Below are 17,770 nucleotides of genomic sequence, written 5' to 3'. Positions count from 1 at the left end.
TACGCCGCCCAGAGTCCACTGGAGTTGGGCGGCCAATAAATTTAAAATAATGATAATAATGACAATAATAATACTAATAATTCTGCCCCGCAGGAGCTAGTTTGCAGAAGGAGAAAATATTTCGCTGCCTTGACTGTGACCTCCGGATCGTTCGCTCTCTTTCTCTTTCTCGCCCAGCCGCCCAGCTTGCAGCAAAGCGCCGTCCTGGCCTCCGCAAAATAGGGGGCGCTCTCGAGTAGGCCCTAAAGAGCGGCAAAGGCGAAAAACGCCCCCCAACCCCGAGTCCTCGTTGGCTCCGCGTTTGGAACGTAAGAAGGGGTGTCGGCGCAGGCTGCGAACGGAGGGAGGTGAGCGAGGCGCTGCAAGTCTTTCGACGTCTTGCTTGCTGCCTTCCGAGGGATGCCTCTCTTAGCCTACTAAAACACCGAAAAGGGCGCCTAGTCTTCCTCGCTAGTAGGGAGCTACTGCTAAGGGCACCAGATCTGGGCTGCTGCAAAAATCCGGCAAGATGGCAGACTAGAGACTCAGAGCACGCGTGCTGCTATTTAGCGGCCGTCCGGATTTTTCCCTGGTAGCCCTGCTATGGTTAGAAAAAGTTGCACGCTCTTTGCTTGTGCACAGGCTTTCCACGTCAGATCTTCGGTTCAAACTCTGTTTTCTCTAAGCAGGGCTGGGAAAATGTTTCTAGAGAGCTTGGGTGCTTCCAGGAAAGCTTGCTGTGTGCAGTCTACTTAACTTTGGTGTAGAATTTTTCAAACGGGAGATGCCGATATTGTGGTGGTCCATTGAGAGTCGTCCCAGGCTTCCCTCGCTTCCTCCGTTACCTCTTCTTTCTTAACACAGAAAATCCATAAAGGAAGAAAGTTGCATGTTGTCTTTCGATCGCTGGTGCTAGGAGATCTGTGGATGAAAGTCCCCAGGCTGCTAACGTGGTAGAAAATAGAGTTACATATATGGTGTGATGTAGTGGAAGGCAGTTAGGTATGTTTCTGTTGGTGTAGAAAAATGCCACAGTCAAATAAAGTTTCCAGACTGACAGAAGAGGATCACAAGGCTTAAACAACAATGTAAGAAAGCATAAAGCAATTAATGTCCCCCCAAAAATCCAGATGTCACTTACATATTAATGGGATCTGAACTGGCACTGGTTAATCAAGAAAGGGATCATGGTCACTAGCTCAATAAAAATGTCAACCCAGTGTGCACCCAATGTGAAAAAAGGCAGATTCCATATTTGGAGACGAAAGGAATTGAAAAAAGAATTGCCAATTTAATGAAGATGTATAGCAAAGATTTCTCCTGTGGTATTGAGTGTAGTTCTGGTCATCACATTTTAAGAAGGTATTACAGAGCTTTTTTTCTTTCTTTCGTATCCAGATCAAACCTTAAGCTGCCAATATGACGCCACCTTCTTTGCACACCAGACCACACCAAACCAGAGAATTACAGAGCTCAAAAAGATCGAAAGAGGCAGCCAAAATAATTAGATATCTAGACAGGTTCCCCTATGAAGAACTACAGTAGTCTTTAGTTTGGATGAAGGAGGATAAGAAGTTACCTCAAATGCATAACATAGATGGTGTGTCCTCTCTCCCAGGGTTAGAATCAAGGTCATCCCCTGAAATGACATGCACACTGTTGAGTATCAAATGCACCATAATCCTGGGATCACAGGAGGTACAGGCAGATGTGGCCTGCATGCACATGCCTAGGCCAAAATGTTATGTATTTATTGGTTTTGGATCCAAAATGCTGGACATCTCTAATCAGTGGATAACTCAGGACTAGGTGCAGAGCCAGGGCTTAAGAGTGGGGGCCGAACGTATCTCCAGGGGATGCTATTCCATCGTAAATACTCATTGCTAGTAAGTGATAGTAGAAGCAGCTATTGCCCGCCAGTCCAGTCAACTTTCCAGATGCCTCCACTACAGTCTGATCCAGCTGGGCTTGTCTTATATATACTTGACTCTGTTTTATCAAGATGTCTACAGGCAAAACATGTATTATCTTTATGAACTTCAGCTGCTTCCTTAAATGTTTCTTAATTAAACAACTTTCATTTGGTTTGAACTCTTGGATCTGGGACAACCTTGCATCAACTTGTCCCATCTCCCCTAACTGATGAACAGTGAAGTCATGGATCAGCATATCTAGAGGCCACAACATTGGGGAAGGCTAAAACTCTGGATTATCAAGTAGATACTATTGAACTAAAATTAATGGGAAGTTATACAATTTCCTTCATAATAAATCAACTTATTGTTCCATCTAGTTTGGCCCTGGCTATACCGACTAGCAGCGATTCAAACTCTACCTGACGTTGTCAGGAATTAATCCTGATGTATAATTTCACTGCTTTCTGGAATGTTATGCCAAGGCCCAGACTGTACTTTCTGTTTATAAACTATAATTCGCTCAGTTTTTTTTCCACAGAAAGCTGCTAAGAAAAGAAAGACAGGTTAACTATTCAAAGTCTTTTTGCTAGCAGCTTTCTATATGAAGGTATCCCATCATTGCATTTTCCAGCTTTATGAAATCATAGACCTGGATTTTTTTTCTGTATTATTATTATTAGTATTCGTATTAGTATTGTGTCATACTCCTGGACTATGCAGGTGGCTTGCATCCGCACCTTAACCCCAAAGTAGCCCAAAATTGGTGTGAAAAGTGGCAATTTTTAGTTTTGGGAGAGGGGCTTAAAGGCAGGAATGGGTTTTCTCAGATGCCTCCTGCCTCCCTCCTCATCATAACATAAAACTAGAAGAGGAATAAACCACGAAACCGTTTGGGGCCTGCCCCTTCCAGAGACCCCACCTGTAGCCTTTTGAAAAATCAGGAGGCTGGGTTTTAGCTCCCCGATCCGTAAAATATTGCTCACCACTGAGGTTTATCGACATGTCTTTACAGTTCCTCAGTATGAACTCAGCCCAAATATTTCTGCTGCAGTAAGATGTCTTCAGCACCACAGCCTCCAGATGTTCAGCATGAAGCACCCAAAGAGAAAGATTATCGAACGCCGGGACTCCGAGGTGTCCGAACTACTACTTTGTTCCGTGCGGTGAACCCAGAACTTTTCATTAAACCTGTAAGAGAACAATTACTTGAGGCAGCTGATTTAAGTACATCCATATTTTTGCCTGCACCTCACTTGATAGCGTGTTGTATGGCCATAGTCACGCAGCTCAAGAACTGTTTGGGTTTTGGTTTAGTATGCTGTATGAGCCCAGCCTTTATGTTTTTGGTTTATGGTTATGGCTTAGCATTTGATCTGAATCCAGTCAGTTGTGGTTTATCACAATTAAGTAAACTCAGGTTTAGCATGTCATTTAAGAGGTCGTTTATATTTCATTACAGATAGCTTGCTTTCAATTTTTAATTAAGATGTAACATTAGTTTTGATAGAAAGAAGCTGTTAAATTGCTAATTAGAATAGTATGATATCAAAATACTTTAGTCACAGTATCTCAAGTTTGTTTTAACATGAATAGGAAAACTTATGGAGTCGCAAATCCTATCTGCTCTGTAGCTTACCAGCAACTATTAAGATTTTATAAATAAACAAGTAATTTGCATATGGAGTTAAGTTTTCAGAAGTCAGTGGATCTGAGTATTCCTATAGCTGTACTGAATTGTAGAGGAGATACTATAAAATCGAATCAGTCATTAATAGGACTGAATTTAAAATACATGGGAAAACAGCATGCATTCTGGATGAGACCCATTTTGTCCAAACAGAAACATTACACACTCAAGGAACACACAGTCTATGTACAAAAATGTCTTGAGGAATTTAAGAAGGTTAAATATTTATATTTTATATTCCTTAGTCCACTAACCCAGTCCACTTCTTTGCAATTTACAGGCCTAGAACATGGATTAAATAAAATGTCTGGATTTCAAACTATTATTTTATTTCCACAGAACAAAGCAGTTATGGCTTTTGGCCTTGTGGCAGTTACCCTTTGTGTAGCTTACGTTGGGTACTTGCATGCACAAGAAGAAAACAAAAAGGATCTCTATGAAGCTATTGACAGCGAAGGAAATAGACTTATGAAACGTAAGACCTCTAAATGGGACTAAAGAAACTGACTGTAAATATTGGTTTAAATATCAACATGAAAAGAGACATTGGGTTTTCTGAATTGCGACTTTCAGGATTTTGTCTGGAGAATCAACATTTATTTTTATGCAATAGTAAATGCTTTTTTTTGAAATATTGACCAGTTTAAATATCTGTATGGAATGCTATAATCTATTAATATTTTGAATAAAGCAGCATTATAAAGAAACGGAGTACTGTAGAATATGTGCAACTTGCTTCTTACCAATACTGCGCCAACAAGTGCTTTGGAATTATTGCCAGAAGTTCTCAGCCTGATTTTAAGTTTGTTGTTAAGCATCAGTGTGTTAGTAAGTCACTCCAAAAGCAGTTCTAAAATGTGTGTTTTGTGCTGTCATCCAACTGTGCAACTTTTTAATACTCAAATAACAGAAAGCTGTGTCATAGTCTCTTCCAAATTACTTTAATCATGATTTAGTATTTGAAATTATTGACGAATTGATACTTTTCACTCAAGACAATAAAAGTAATCTGTTCAAGTATATTCCCATGAGTTATTTCAATGTTTTGAGCTTCCCCACATATTTCCATTTAGTGGAATATTATGTTTTTTGGTTTTAAATGGTTGGATAGTAAATGCTTTAATAATTACATTACATTGTTTTAGAAAAGCAGATGAAACCCATTTATCGATTAAAAAAATATTCTAGGATGCTAAGTAATATTAACTGATGTCTTAAATGCTTTTATGAGCAAAACTTACTCTGCCTAGCAACAGTTACTGGGTGGGGTTCAACTCATAGCCTCAGGCTCAGTCATGGCAAGTGACTTCCAGAGCACCTTAACATACAGCTCCTGAAGAAACAGGTGGATACAGGAGACACCATCTTGCCATACAATGGTGGCCTCTTTCTCATTCTTCAGCTGACCACCTTGCATACAGTGCTGAAGCCATCTTCTTCAGTTCACTGACATACACCGATCCCAAGGAACACCAAATATAATTCAGTTTTGAATGGAGGAACTAAGCTTTTGTCTCTGCATCTGAATCAGTTACAACACTTCATTCTCTGCAGTGGAAAAAGATCTCAATGCAATCATGATTAGAAACCCAGATTTGGATACATTTGTTTGCTGTGCTGTTTGTTCAAAAATAATTCCACCACCACCTACACTAGAGACCTTTGAACGGATAAGGGAATATCAACCTTATAAAACTCGGTACTATACACACAAAAATATATTGGGTAAGTCAATCTCCAAAATAACTCATGATCATTCACATACTCAATATGTTCCAAGGAATCTGCGTGCAAGAATATGAGCAATCCTGGTTATTCATCTTAAAACAATAGAATAAAATGGGAGAAAAAGTAGGGAAAGAGCTGCAAACGCCATTAAGGAAAAGAATACCTTTGGTATGGTAGGGAAGATACCTTTTTCTACTTGATACTTACCCAAAAGGAGGAAAATGAAAGGTATGGAGATTTATATATTTGTCACCTGTATCTAAGTGCACCGCACAGTGTCATCCTGTGCTATGAAGAGTTTGATGGTCCATAATACACAAAATAGGATTCTTCAACTCCAGGACCTGTTTTAATTATTAAGAAATGCTTCAATGGCCTTTGAATATATATTTTAAATTTCTTTATAATGAATATGTTCATGGAGGAGGCATCTATCACTGGCCTTAGTGACTAATCTTAGAATCAACTGAGACCAACTGGCTTCAAACAACACATTAAACTATCATGTGTTTTGTTTGATTTAGGTTTAGTATGTTGTATGAATCCAGCTATAGTGGTTCATAAGCCATAGTATGGCTTAGCATGTGTGTGAATGTGGACGGTTGTGTTTTTTCCAACAAAGCATAGTTAAGCAAAGTATGGCTTAGTGTGTGAAATTAGTGCTTAGTGTTGAATCATTGGGGGAAATGCAGCTTTAATCTGCTGGCAAAGGAACCAGTGGCTTTCTCTGACCTTGAGGGAGAAAGTTTGGCGCGGCTTCCTATAGTATACACTGTGCCTTATGCTTGGATTTGCAGTTACAGATTACTGATTCTTAGGGCTTGCTTGCAGGCCCCCTTCAACACATCTGTGACAAAATTAGTGCTATTACCAGTATGCTCCTTGATGTCCAATCTCTACAGTATTATCATCAAATCACATGATTATTACTTATATCTGGCCTGTTTGATCTTTCTTCTGTTCACTATTGGAAAGAAAACTAGAGCAGCTTGAATGCCTCCACTGCTGGATGTCCACCCCCATAGAATGCCTGCTTCAGATGTTGAAGTTATCTGCATAATACTGTTGACGGAATGCTCTGCCAGGATCCCTCCATCAGTATAGATGGAAGACCATCCCAGGGTACATCAAGTCTCTGCAGGGACTGGTCTATCTGCCATTGCCACATAATCTGTTGAGGCAACCTGAAATGTGAAATGTTCAGCGTAGGGATGGGGGATTTCCATCCCTCCCTCAGTTACTTGGTTAAACTCTTCTCAACCCCCATCAGAGACCTAGCAGCTTAATATCCACAACATTTCTTATATGGTTAAATCAATATAAGTATGGCAAGTTGATTGGGCACACTAATCTTCACAAAATGATACTTGTGGTTTAATGCTTTTAAATTTTTTTATTATTATTTTATTTAAAGGAACAGGTGGCATATATATTATATGCTGTGGCCTTCAATCATTGTATTACTTTATGCAGAGATTGGAGCAGACCTTAAGCAAGAAGATGCTGACCAAAGAGAACTGGAAATACAAAAACGAATAGAAAGAATGCAGACTAAACTCTTGGTTCAGGTAAAACTATTCTTCTGTCATGTTAAGAATTAAAAACCTTCCTAATGCTTACTATGTAATGCAAATGTTCCTGGGATGCATGTGACTAGATGTTAATATCTATCAGCAGTTCAGATATAAGTCAGGTGTAGATTTGTCCTAATGTTGTTTCATAATAGCATTTTTTGGCCATGCCCCATACAGAAAAAACCTTGATAGAATCCAGATGCTATCTGGCCTTTACCAATAATGTTCAGTCTAAATATCCTATGGATTTCATCCCAAAGGGTGGCAATAATAGCTCAAATCTAGACCATATGAATTAAGGTTCGAACTTCTCAATTGCATCTCAACTAGGCAATTGATTCCACTTTTTAAAACATTGTCTGAGGTGTTTAATATATATGAAGTAAAATTTTGTAGTATTAACCTCAGTTTCAGATTAAAAGAAAAACTACTTGGAGCTAGATAGAGTAGAAAGGGATGCAAATAGTAATGATAAAATAAAATAATTTCATATTTTAAGGTGGCCTTTCACTGACTTATAAAAGCAACATTAAGCTTGTTTTTCCAAAGTTTTCATAAGTTGTTAATGCCAATTTTATACACTTCCTTCAACATCTTACTGTATAAAAGTTAATTGCTGGCTTCAGATTCTCCACTGATTCTTCGAAGCCTCCAATAACTGTGGACATTCAAAGGCAATTATGGCATCAGGATTGAATAGGCCAAACAAGTGCTTAATTTGTATACACTGTCAGGTGGCAGATAATTTTAAAAAATGTTTTAAATTCTAAGTTGATCTAAAGTAACATTGTGAAAAGCCCAATTTATCAGAAATAAAAACAAAAAAAGAGTTATCAGATATCTATATACTACTAAAATTCTTGTGTCTGTAACCTTTTAAGTGGGTGAAACAGTGTGTCATAGGGAAACAATTTAGGAACCAAAGTACTTGAAATGGGCTAGCTTACAGAATGCGTCCAAAATCCAGGACGCATGACTCCCATGGAATAGAAATTTGGCAAATTTTATAAAACATTTTGTGACATAAAAATTATGATAAAACGTTTTATGACACAATACACAATGTGATAAAACATTTCCTGTGGTCAGCTCCTGATATTTGACTGTATTATACAGTTCAACATTGGGTACTTTCAAGGTAGATCCATCTCTCCCTGAATTTTTAAGAACTTTTCCAGCACATTAGAAGTTCTGCCATTGTTGAAGGCATTGAGGAATCTGGTAAGGAGATATTCAGCCCCCTTCGTTCCACCTTCCCCCAGCAAAGTGGCAGGCAATTCCACAGATCAGTTGAGGAGGTGGAGGCAGCTTCACCAGGGCTCTCTTGAGGATTGTGAGGGGAGGGCAAAAGCAAAAGCCTATATTATATGTGGAAGAAAGGGAGGGAGGGTGGGAGGAGGGAAGGAAGAGGGAGGAAGTGAGAAAAGGAGGGAAGAAAGGAAGGAATTACGGAATAAACAGGAAGGACGGAGGGAGGGAGGAAGGAAAATCAAACAATATGAAACATATTGACTTTATAAAAATCTGCAATACATATGCAGCTGGCATACTGTGTATGGTTCTGGTTGTCACATTAAAAAAAAAGACTATAACAGAGCTAGGAAAAGTGCAGAAGAGGCACAACTTAAATGATAAGCGGCTGAAACACCATTACATGAAAAACCTAGAATGCTTAGGACTCTTTAGCTTAGAAAAAGATGACTGAGGAGGTCACAAAATCAAGGTGCATAAATTCAGGCATGTCATGGAGAAAGTGAACAGAAGTTTTCTCTCAAAACACTAGGATCAGGGTCATCCAATGAAGCTGATTGTCAGGAGATTTAGAACAGGAATGTGTATGTGTATACACACATCATTAACCTGTGGAATTCATGATCACATAATGTGGTAAAGTCCACTAAATTGGGTATTGGATTACTTTAAAAGGGGATTGTATAAATTCATGGATGATGTCTATCAATAGACTGTTAATTCAAAATGCGGTTGGGGAAAACGGGCTACCAAATACCAGTGGCAGAGGAACAGTGGTAGGAGAGTGGCATGTCCATCCCCTGGCTTTGAGCACCTCAGAGACATCCAGTTGGCCACTGTGAAGCAAAAAAGTTAGTCTAAGATGGGCCTTAGCCTGATCCAGGACTATTCTTATGTTCTTTGCAACTGATGAAGAATTAACAAATGTATTTATTTATTTTTCAAATTTCTATCACTGCCCATCTCTCCCAAAAAGGGGAGTTTGGGGTTAGAGCTGTCTTCTGCTTGTACCATAACACTTCCCCTTCTTGAACAACCCTCTCTAAAACAGGTTGGGGGGACACAATGGGAGAAGAATCAATTCCACTAATAAGTGCTACTCTACAGTATTGCTAAAGACCCATGATACCAATTTAGATTGTACTGTGGGATCAGAACATCTTTAGCACAGTTGTCTTAACCAACTCTGTCTATTTGTGGCTTGTTTTGTAGGCTGAAACAGCAAAAGAAGATGCAGTAGAAGATGCTCTCAATCGTGCTGAGGATCTACACAATGAAGATATTGAAAATCTTAAAAAGAAACATGAACAAACATTAGAAGTCAGTAGTAACTTCATTGTCACCATCATATTAAACAACAGCACAATGCTTTGGAACTTAGATAGACCTAACATTAGCATAAGAAACAGTGATTTCTGGTAATTTGAGACTCTTTCTCCTACAGTATTAGTATATATATCATATCATTTGCAAGGGCCACCTAACCCTCAGGAACAGATTGGCAGGGGGACAGAGAAGAGGAGGTAATAAGGAAGTCCATTCTATGAACAGAACTCTATTTAATTTATGAAAGTAAAAATAACTTCCAGATCTTTACAAGCATGTAGAAATTGCAGAAGATACTATCTTAATCAGTGTCATGGATATGCTTTCCTCTGGGGGTTGGGGGTGGGGAATCTCTACATAGGAAAAGCCAGAAGATTAGAGAGGTCTAAGCCTTCTACTTTCTTTTCTCAATATGTTAGGTTTTTACTCACAGGGAGGCTTAAGATAGGAGAGGACTTCAGTCTGCTTCTGGCAATCACCTTCTTTCCAGGCTCTTATTGAAAGCAGGAGGAAGAAATAGTAACTCTTTCTTGTTCCCATTCTTTGTTCTTCTGATGTATTTATTGGTGTATTTATTTTTACCAAAGGAAGCTATGAAGAAAACAAAGGCAGACATGCTGGAGCACTTGGAAGTGGAGCTGAAGAGAGAATCAGAAGCTGCTGAGCAGAGGAACTCGCACAAACTTCAGCGGATGATGCTACAGTTTGCTATGGAAAAAATGGCAGCTGTAGCTGAAGGGAGACAGGACGAGAGGCACAAGACAGCTGTACTTCTTGCCGAGCAAGAAAAGTACTGAACTCTTATGTGTCCTTTTTTTGAAAACATCTGATTTCACATCAGGCATTGGATTTGATCCAGAGTTTCATGAAGGGAAGAAATCTGCCCCAAACTGCTCTGTTGAACTGTTGTAAGATCTAGCGTGGGAGGCCTTTGTGCTATGCATGCAAATGTAGTATATTATTTTGCTAGTATTTTAAATAATTATGTACAAGACGATTGTCTTGTGCTAGTGAAGGCATATTTCTGGCTTTATTCTCTTTTCTTATGCACTGTTAGAAAAGGCCCTTCTTTTTGCCTGCAGAAGTACATATCTGAACTCCTCTGAGATGATGGGGCCTGTATCCGTCTTTAAAACTTGAACTGACTCATGCTCCATGTTTATTTTGTACATATGTCTGACAAATTCCATGTAGAGTGACAAAGGCAGTGCTTAAGTCATGCTCCCCAAACTTTAGACAATTAATGAATAATTGAACAGTGAAAAAAAGTAAATATGTCAAAAGTTTTGTTCTATGAATAGCCATATGCCATCAGAAATCTGGAAACTGTATGACCAGATCTTGAATACATAAATGAAGTTCTATTGAAGAGGATCAGACAGTGTAATTATTTATTAAGTCAACTGTGAAGGAATGACCCATGTTTTTTTGCTTCATTTGTGTTGAGTGCCTGCTCTTCAAATATGGATAAAATCACCACCTCCAAATTTAATACAGTAACAGCCAGAAATAAGAAGCTTTGTATTTTTTCTCCTCAATCTTAGTTATATCTATATTGGCTTTTAAAAGATAATTTAAACTTATTTCAGAAAAGAAAATTCTAACCTATCCAGCTATCCTATGTCTGGTACTGATAACAGATTTTGCAATTTCTTACTGAGTCATTATGGCCAACTCCCTAAAAACACATGCTTAGGAGTGTAGGCTAGTGCAATAGAATAAGGTGAGTTTTGCCATTTTGGATTTTGTCAGGCCTGCTAGGTAGACCAGACCAAGAAAATAACTCCATAGGAAGTGATAAAACTACTTTTATTGAGATTGGCCAAAATAACAGAGTTTTGCAAGTATCATTGTGCTGGACCTCCTCCCCTTCTTATACTCAGTGAATTAGGGAGGTGTCTGTCTGAGCTGCTTCTGAATATTATCTGTCTGGTGTGGACTTAAAAATATGTGTCCCCCCCACCCCGCCTTGGTGATGGATCTTGCCTATTTCCGTCAAGGTCATCTTCCTTACTCTACAGATTTTCACTCTGGGCTGATTCTATTTTGTTCCTTTAACTGTCTACATAATTTAGTAATTTAATTAAGCAATCTGCATAAGCTTAAGTTCAAAATCACTGTCAATTGAAATCATTTCTAAACTGACTATGTTCTTTCCTTTCATTCATCCAGGAGATATTTGAAGCAAATTCACCAGGCTGGGATAATTGCTAATGAAATTTATCAGAAGAACCTGCAACAGTTAGCCTGGGAGAAAAAACATGAATTGGAAACTGCCTTTAAGGTCTCCCAAAAGGAGTTTGAGGAAGAATCTAAGAAAATGCTTGAAAATGCTGAAAATATTCGTGCAGCTCAGCTTGAAGAAGTGAGCATTGAAGTGAACAGGAAATCTTGTGAGATCCTGTCTCTGAACCAGCAGCTGGATTACATGACAGCCTGGAAAGACAGCCTGGAAGCTGAAATTCTAGAAACCAGGGAAGCATTTCAGGAATACATTAACATCACATTTCCCCAGCTTGCCCCAGGCCAAGCAGATTTCATCTTACCATTCCGAAAAGTAACTGAATTCACAGACCCTGGTGTAGAACAGTAAGATCAATGTCCATCAGGAAAGACTCTCTGGGCAGCTGTCTGTTGGCTCCCAAGATGCCAGTATGCCAAAAGGGGATGCTCAGGTGCTGGGAAGAAAGAAAGAAATCCTCTGTAAAATAAAGATGAGCTGTAAGTGAGAGAACTAATATGCTTCCTATCTTATTCATGGGCCAGGAACAAACCAATGAGGCAGAATTAGATCCATAGCCTCGAGGTTAAGTATGTGTAAAGTGCAGGGGAGATGAAGGCAGTTTGAAATAGAAAATTCTGATTTTGGTATATACAGGCATCAGTTCTGTCAACGGGAAATTCATGTTGTTTCAGGAACCTGTAAAATCTGATGTGGTAATGTCAGCCTTCTTTGAGTAAGGTGGTTGGTCCTTATTTCAGCAAAAGGATCTTTTGTGTACAGCAGTGAACCTCACAGATACTAGTTGCTGCATTCTGTACTACCTGTACCATTTGAGCCACACTCAAGGGCAGTTTTGCATAAGTGTGTTACAGTGATTCAACACCACTGGATGGATCACTTGGGTGAAGTTGTCCTTTGTCCAGGACAGGGACAATCACCACTACTGTAAAAACTGGTGGTAGGCACTCTTTAGCCACAGAGACCAAGTGGGCCTCTAGTGGAAAAGGTGAATCCGTAAGCAATCTCAAACAGCAACTCTGTTCCTGCAGCAGGGAGCACCATCCCACCCATGACCAATTAATATGCACAGTCACACCAGATAGATTTTATGGAAACCAAAATGATGGTATCTTGTCCCAAATGTATTGATTACACCTAATGCATTTGTAGAATTTTAATATTATGTACAAAATTATAACTAGTGGCAATCTTTCACCTTCTGTTTTGCAAGTAGGATCAGAATCCAAAGGAATGGCAAAATCATCCTTTGAATCCAATCTTATAGGACAAGGGTAATCCGGAAAAGTACAAGCTTTGACTGTATTTTTGTTTGTGGAGTCCTTGGTGCTCTCTGAGCCTTGTTGTTTTCTTGCACACGTTTCATTGCCAGACTAGGCAACATCTTCAGTGCGAAGAGGGAGTGGGCCTTGCTCTCTATTTATATACCATGGGTTGTCCAGCTTGTGTTGGTGGAGGTGTTGTTCTCTCCTTGGGAGTTCCTTGATTGGGCTGTTGTTTGCTGCTTGGTTGATTGACTGAGTTAATAGTTCACCTTCAAGTCTCTGTCCCTGTTTTGTAGAAATGGGGGACCAGCAACGTTTATCGCAAGATACATCAGTCAGGAAGGTCAATTCTGCTTAAGGAGGCAGACCTTCAAGTACCTTAGGAACAAGCACCATTTTGAATGGCATTCATATAATGATGGAACTCTGGACATTCTATTCCACGTGTGTAAGAGGTAGCAATTGTCACAAGTGAAGAAATTAAACATACTGTGATTTAGGGGCAAAAGGTGAAATTCTACACAATAATTTGAACAAGTTATTGAACAAACATGTTCAAGAAGATAGTATACTCACCCAAAGGCTCATTCTTCCCAGAAGATCATAAAATATAAAATAGTCTTAACAGCCTGGGATCCATCAAGATTTATGAACTTCAGTTCCTAGAATTTTCAGCAGTGGCCATGCTGGCTGGTGAAGAATCAAGGGAAGGGGGTGAATTCCATATATTTGACAAGGGGCTAGGTTAGAGAAGACTGCTTTAAGCATATCATGCTGCTGTACCTGAAAATGGTGAAAGTGAATTAGCTTTGAGATACGTTTTGTTGTACGTAAAAATTGATGGTTAGGGGTTGAATTGAAAAGATCATATGCCACAGATCCAGAAACAGAATCTTTAAACTGTGGATGCCTCTAGTTGGAATGTGATCCTGCCTAATCAATTGTTTTGCTTCTTTCCCATTTCTCAACAGCTGACATGAAAGAATCCTTTTCTGTCAAGTGTTTCCAATTGGGTATCAATGCCAGTAGCGTAGTAATTTCTCTGTAGAAAAAAATATCTTCTCTGAGTCAGTGTTAACTCCTGATGACTGGTCCCTGCAGTGTCCTTGGCAACATTTTCAGAAGTGGTTTGCCCTTGCCTTTTCCTAGGGTTGAGAGGGAGTGATAGGCCCAAGGTCACCCAGCTGGCTTTGTATCTAAGGCAGGACTAAAACTCACAGAGGCAGGAAAGAAATCTTGAGATCTGATTCTGAAATCAAATGTCAGAAGAGAAATAGTACCTCTGGGTTCTGGCCAGGAAGTAGCACCCTAACCCTAACCTTTGGATAACCCTACAACAGCTAGAAGCAGATCATTTGACCTTGAATCACCAAAGCGATTGGTCCTGATTTAAATTGCATGTGAGGAAAAGGCTTTAAATGTACAGCACATTCTCAGGTTACAAATCTCTGGGTTACAAACAACCCCTAGATATGAATGGGCTGCTGGCAGTACTCAGAATGGTGGACAGCACTTCTCCCCATGAACTGAAGAACCACCAAAGCCACACAATGCCTCCATGAGCATCCTGAAGTAGTGCGTGCATTTTTAATATACTGTACAGCCTGTTTTTCTTCAGCAAAGGATCGTTACCTTGTCGTGGTGCTGGAGCTTGAGCACCTCGATGATGCCATGAGCTAAACCGTGAAGGGCCACCCAAGACGGGAAGGTCATGACAGAGAGGTCAGACTAAATGCGATCCCTGGGGAAGGTAATGGCAACCCACCTCAGTATTCTTGCCGTGAAAACTAAATGGATCAGTACAACCAGAGATATGTCGGTATACCATCGGAAGATGAGACCCCCAGGTCGGAAGATGGTCAAAATGCTACTGGGGAGGAACAGAGGATGAGCTCAACTAGCCCCAGACGTGATGACGCAGCTAGCTCAAAGCCGAAAGGACGGCTAGCGGCCGACAGTGCTGGTGGTGAACGGCGAATCCAATGTTCTAAGGATCAACACACCATTGGAACCTGGAATGTAAGATCTATGAGCCAGGGCAAATTGGATGTGGTTATTGGTGAGATGTCAAGATTAAAGATAGACATTCTGGGCGTCAGTGAACTGAAATGGACTGGAATGGGCCACTTCACATCAAATGACCACCAGATCTACTACTGCGGACAAGAGGACCACAGAAGAAATGGAGTAGCCTTCATAATTAATAGTAAAGTGGCTAAAGCAGTGCTTGGATACAACCCAAAAAATGACAGAATGATCTCAATTCGAATTCAGGGCAAGCCATCTAACATCACAGTGATCCAAATATACGCCCCAACCACAAATGCTGAAGAAGCTGAAGTAGAGCAGTTCTATGAGGATCTGCAGCACCTACTGGACAACACGCCTAAAAGAGATGTTATTTTCATCACAGGAGACTGGAATGCTAAGGTGGGCAGTCAAATGACACCTCGAATTACAGGTAAGTATGGCCTGGGAGAACAAAACGAAGCAGGACACAGGCTGATAGAATTTTGCCAAGACAATTCACTCTGCATAACAAACACTCTCTTCCAGCAACCTAAGAGACGGCTTTATACATGGACTTCACCAGATGGACAACACCGAAATCAGATTGATTACATCCTTTGCAGCCAAAGGTGGCGGACATCTGTACAGTCGGTAAAAACAAGGCCTGGAGCTGACTGTAGTTCAGATCACGAACTTCTTCTTGCACAATTTAGGATCAGACTAAAGAGATTAGGGAAGACCCACAGATCAACTAGATATGAGCTCACTAATATTCCTAAGGAATATGCAGTGGAGGTGAAGAATAGATTTAAGGGACTGGACTTAGTAGATAGGGTCCCGGAAGAACTCTGGACAGAAGTTGGCAGCATTGTTCAGGAGGCGGCAACAAAATACATCCCAAAGAAAGAGAAAACCAAGAAGGCAAAATGGCTGTCTGCTGAGACACTAGAAGTAGCCCAAGAAAGAAGGAAAGCAAGAGGCAACAGTGATAGGGGGAGATATGCCCAATTAAATGCAAAATTCCAGAGGTTAGCCAGAAGAGATAAGGAATTATTTTTAAATAAGCAATGCGCGGAAGTGGAAGAAGACAATAGAAGAGGAAGGACAAGAGACCTCTTCCAGAAAATTAGAAACATTGGAGGTAAATTCCAGGCAAAAATGGGTATGATCAAAAACAAAGATGGCAAGGACCTAACAGAAGAAGAAGAGATCAAGAAAAGGTGGCAGGAATATACAGAAAACCTGTATAGGAAGGATAACAATATCGGGGATAGCTTTGACGATGTGGTCGGTGAGCTAGAGCCAGACATCCTGAAGAGTGAGGTTGAGTGGGCCTTAAGAAGCATTGCTAATAACAAGGCAACAGGAGACGACGGCATCCCAGCTGAACTGTTCAAAATCTTGCAAGATGATGCTGTCAAGGTAATGCATGCTATATGCCAGCAAATTTGGAAAACACAAGAATGGCCATCAGACTGGAAAAAATCAACTTATATCCCCATACCAAAAAAGGGAAACACTAAAGAATGTTCAAACTATCGAACAGTGGCACTCACTTCACATGCCAGTAAGGTAATGCTCAAGATCCTGCAAGGTAGACTTCAGCAGTTCATGGAGCGAGAATTGCCAGACGTACAAGCTGGGTTTAGAAAAGGCAGAGGAACTAGAGACCAAATTGCCAATATCCGCTGGATAATGGAAAAAGCCAGGGAGTTTCAGAAAAACATCTATTTCTGTTTTATTGACTATTCTAAAGCCTTTGACTGTGTGGACCATAACAAATTGTGGCAAGTTCTTAGTGGTATGGGGATACCAAGTCATCTTGTATGCCTCCTGAGGAATCTGTATAACGACCAAGTAGCAACAGTAAGAACAGACCACGGAACAACAGACTGGTTTAAGATTGGGAAAGGAGTACGGCAGGGCTGTATACTCTCACCCTACCTATTCAACTTGTATGCAGAACACATCATGCGACAAGCTGGCCTTGAGGAATCCAAGGCTGGAGTTAAAATCTCTGGAAGAAACATTAACAATCTCAGATATGCAGATGATACCACTTTGATGGCTGAAAATGAAGAGGAACTGAGGAGCCTTATGATGAAGGTGAAAGAAGAAAGTGCAAAAGCTGGTTTGCAGCTAAACCTCAAAAAAACCAAGATTATGGCAACCAGCTTGATTGATAACTGGCAACTAGAGGGAGAAAATGTAGAAGCAGTGAAAGACTTTGTATTCCTAGGTGCAAAGATTACTGCAGATGCTGACTGCAGTCAGGAAATCAGAAGACGCTTAATCCTTGGAAGAAGAGCAATGACAAATCTCGATAAAATAGTTAAGAGCAGAGACATCACACTGACAACAAAGGCCTGCATAGTTAAAGCAATGGTGTTCCCTGTAGTAACATATGGCTGCGAGAGCTGGACCATAAGGAAGGCTGAGCGAAGGAAGATCGATGCTTTTGAACTGTGGTGTTGGAGGAAAATTCTGAGAGTGCCTTGGACTGCAAGAAGATCCAACCAGTCCATCCTCCAGGAAATAAAGCCAGACTACTCACTTGAGGGAATGATATTAAAGGCAAAACTGAAATACTTTGGCCACATAATGAGAAGACAGGACAGCCTGGAGAAGATGCTGATGCTAGGGAGAGTGGAAGGCAAAAGGAAGAGGGGCCGACCAAGGGCAAGGTGGATGGATGATATTCTAGAGGTGACGGACTCATCCCTGGGGGAGCTGGGGGTGTTGACGACCGACAGGAAGCTCTGGCGTGGGCTGGTCCATGAAGTCACGAAGAG

At 40.4% G+C, this 17,770-nt stretch overlaps 2 protein-coding genes across 4 annotated transcripts; both read left to right on the top strand.

Annotated features, from left to right (window-relative positions):
• Positions 1-234: 234 nt before the first annotated feature.
• Positions 235-6,436, top strand: SMIM8 (small integral membrane protein 8). Of its 3 annotated transcripts, none has more exons than XM_063312332.1 (4): positions 235-347; positions 2,908-3,085; positions 3,922-4,057; positions 6,213-6,436. In XM_063312332.1, exons 2-4 carry the CDS (start codon positions 2,951-2,953, stop codon positions 6,257-6,259), a joined length of 318 nt encoding a protein of 105 aa, XP_063168402.1. In that variant the 5' UTR covers positions 235-347; positions 2,908-2,950; the 3' UTR covers positions 6,260-6,436. The 3 variants fall into 3 exon arrangements, with proteins under 3 accessions (XP_063168402.1, XP_063168418.1, XP_063168411.1); XM_063312348.1 differs by having other exon boundaries at positions 236-347; positions 6,286-6,436; XM_063312341.1 differs by lacking the exon at positions 6,213-6,436 and having other exon boundaries at positions 237-347; positions 3,922-4,289.
• C1H6orf163 (chromosome 1 C6orf163 homolog) lies at positions 4,791-12,199 on the top strand. Its single transcript, XM_063312361.1, has 5 exons — positions 4,791-5,307; positions 6,784-6,878; positions 9,348-9,455; positions 10,049-10,251; positions 11,634-12,199. Exons 1-5 carry the CDS (start codon positions 5,160-5,162, stop codon positions 12,052-12,054), a joined length of 975 nt encoding a protein of 324 aa, XP_063168431.1. The 5' UTR covers positions 4,791-5,159; the 3' UTR covers positions 12,055-12,199.
• Positions 12,200-17,770: the final 5,571 nt, after the last annotated feature.

The sequence above is a fragment of the Candoia aspera genome, chromosome 1 (genome assembly GCF_035149785.1).
Source record: "Candoia aspera isolate rCanAsp1 chromosome 1, rCanAsp1.hap2, whole genome shotgun sequence".
NCBI lineage: Eukaryota > Metazoa > Chordata > Lepidosauria > Squamata > Boidae > Candoia > Candoia aspera.
Note: the sequence above shows the minus strand (reverse complement) of the source record. Positions and strands in the feature narration are given on the sequence as shown.